Source organism: Myotis brandtii, unplaced genomic scaffold (genome assembly GCF_000412655.1).
Source record: "Myotis brandtii unplaced genomic scaffold, ASM41265v1 scaffold1300, whole genome shotgun sequence".
In the NCBI taxonomy this organism is placed as follows: Eukaryota; Metazoa; Chordata; class Mammalia; order Chiroptera; family Vespertilionidae; genus Myotis; species Myotis brandtii.
In genome coordinates this window covers 15,828-18,224 of record NW_005354597.1, presented here as the reverse complement: position 1 = coordinate 18,224, position 2,397 = coordinate 15,828, and the positions used below count along the sequence as shown (strand labels likewise).

General features: G+C 56.4%; 1 protein-coding gene and 1 long non-coding RNA gene across 3 annotated transcripts in view; one reads left to right on the top strand and one right to left on the bottom strand.

Moving 5' to 3' along the window:
• The window catches only part of LOC102258079 (tumor necrosis factor receptor superfamily member 14-like), a 5,302-nt gene extending 4,282 nt beyond the window's left edge, over positions 1 to 1,020 (top strand). Inside the window, exons 8-9 of one of the 2 annotated variants that reach the window (XM_014534515.1) lie at positions 245 to 303; positions 491 to 1,020. In XM_014534515.1, the coding sequence (XP_014390001.1) occupies positions 245 to 303; positions 491 to 775 (344 nt within the window). In that variant the 3' untranslated portion in view covers positions 776 to 1,020. The remainder of the gene's footprint in view (positions 1 to 244; positions 304 to 490) is intronic. The other variant, XM_014534517.1, reaches the window with a different exon arrangement.
• A 595-nt stretch (positions 1,021 to 1,615) lies between these two features.
• LOC106725014 overlaps positions 1,616 to 2,397 on the bottom strand; it is a 16,590-nt gene continuing 15,808 nt past the window's right edge. Inside the window, exon 3 of the long non-coding RNA XR_001360848.1 lies at positions 1,616 to 1,627. This is a non-coding gene — a long non-coding RNA (uncharacterized LOC106725014). The remainder of the gene's footprint in view (positions 1,628 to 2,397) is intronic.

Below are 2,397 nucleotides of genomic sequence, written 5' to 3'. Positions count from 1 at the left end.
GGGGGCTCAGCCCTCCCTGTGGACGGTCTACGGGGCTGAGGTGGGGCCGGGTTGGCAGCAGGGGAGGTGTCAGGGGCCCGGGTCCTTCCCCATCTTCTGGCCCCGGGGACAGGCCGACCAGGAGCCCGTGCTTGGGTCTTGCTGCCTCTGAGCGGGTCGGTCTCTGGGAGGTTCCCCGTGAGCAGCAGGCCCCCTGGTCCCTGGCTGGGCGGCTCCTTCCTCACAGGGCGTCTCTGTTTTGCAGGACAACTCTCCCGAAGAAAAGCCTTTCCTGGGGTATTGCTGCCTGTCCCCAGCTTGGAGGTGAGGCTGCTAGGTGGGAGAAGGGCGGGGTGGGGGGAGGGGCAGGTCCCTGTGGGGCTGAGTCCTCCATAGATGCTGTGCTAAGTCGGGGAGGGAGGCCCCGCTCTTGGCCTTCGGGGTGGCTGACCCCGAACATCCAGGCCAGGCCTGAGCGGCCCCTGGTCTTCACGCCGAGTGTCCCTCGCAGGGGACAGGAGAGCGGGCAGAAAGGAACAGGCGTCGGGACCTGCAGGCCTCCCGGGTCCAGCCAGACGTCACCACGGAGCCCGCGGAGGAGACAGCATCCGTGTTCCCTCAGAGGGACCGCCAGCTGACACATGGCTGCGGGATGCAGATGCCTGAGCCATCCCCGCGAGGCTGCGAGCAGCGGCCAGGTCCCCAAGGACCAGCCATGGGGTCAGGGGAGCCACCAGGACCTGCTGGAATCCAGCTCCAGCATGTGAGCTGGGCTGAATCATCGGGAGGGGGCTGAGGGTATTTCCCCAAACCTGAACAGGATGCATAAAGGATTGCTGGCTGCCAGGCAGCTGAGGGCATTTCAGTCTACATGTTATTGCCTCCTGCTGGCCAAACACCTGGACAGCCGTAGGCAGTTCCCCCATCTGACAATCGACTCTGTGTACTAGCCCTGCCCTTTGATGTATATCTGCCTCCCTTTAGGGCAAAGTGTGTTAATAAATAGCAAGGGGTCCTGAGACAAGGAGCACTTAGTTTCTTTAGCTAAGTCTTCTCTGATCCCCAAAATGCCTTCCAAAATCATGTTTCGTCTCTGGACTCTTGATTAATTTACACACAGCGCCTTCTCCAGATTTCTGAACCCTTCTAGCTGCTGCATTAAGACCACCAGCGGGGACCCCCTCCTGGAGGCCAGCCCGCACCTGGCTGAGGAGGACACCACCTGCTGTGCTGGGGGCTTGGGACCACCCGCGTCTCCCCACCGGGCTCCTGACGTGCCGACCTCCCCCCTCCTGACCCAGCGTGTGAGGCCCTGGCCCAGGGCGCTCCTGCCCCCACCCGCCGCCCCGGGCCCTGAGCTCAGCTGCAGGACGGGCCTCAGCCTCCTCCTGGGCTGGGACTGGGACGGGATCATATCTGTGCATCACATGACTCAGTTTGGGAAGCCATTTCCAAGTGGCAATTTTATATGTTTTAAATTTTTTATTATCAATAAAATAACTTGGGCAAGATGCTTTGAGGGCAGGTCAATCTCCGGTTCAGGGTCAGACTTCCGGAGAAATGAGACTGAGGAGAAACCCTGAGACGTGAGGCTCGTGGACCTGAGCGAGTTTGGGGAGAGACCTCAGCCTGTGAGCATGTTCCATTTCTCACCTGCATTTACCAACTGATTTTCTCCTCTGAACAACACCACTCACTGGAAGGAGGCACTGTCCTCAGGTATCATTCACTCACTCACCCATTCACTCATTCACTCATCCATTCATTCTTCACCCATTCACTCATCCATCCATTCACCCATTCACTCATTTCTCACTCATTCCTTCATATGTTCACTCACTCCCTCATCCATCTATTCACCCATCCATCCATTCACTCACTCATTCATTTTTTCATTCATTCATTCACTGTCTCATTCCTTTATCCTTCCATTTACTCATCCCTTGATTCACTTATCCACCCACCCATCCATCAACCCATCCATCTACTATTGATGTCACGATGGCCTTATGCTTTCCTCTTCGCTGGGATCTAACCCACAAATCCCCTTTATTCTGGTGCTAAAATTGTCCCAGGTTTGCCCAAGCTGGTTTGGCACAGTCAATAGAGCGTTGGCCTGGAAACTGAAAGGTCCCGGGTTTGATTCCTGTCGGGGGCAAAGGGGCGTGCTAGAGGCAGTCAATCGGTTCTCTCTATCATTGATGTTTCTATCTCTCCCTCTCCCTCCTGAAGGCCATCTACACTAATAAAAGACAAACATGCAAATTGACCATACCTTCGCTATGCCTTAAACCACGCCCACCACCCAATCAGAGCGACTATATGCAAATTAATCCAACCAAGATGGCTGCCGGCAGCCACAGAGCTGGAGCAAGAAGGAGGCTTGGTTGCCCCAATGATGGAGGAAGCCAAGCTTCC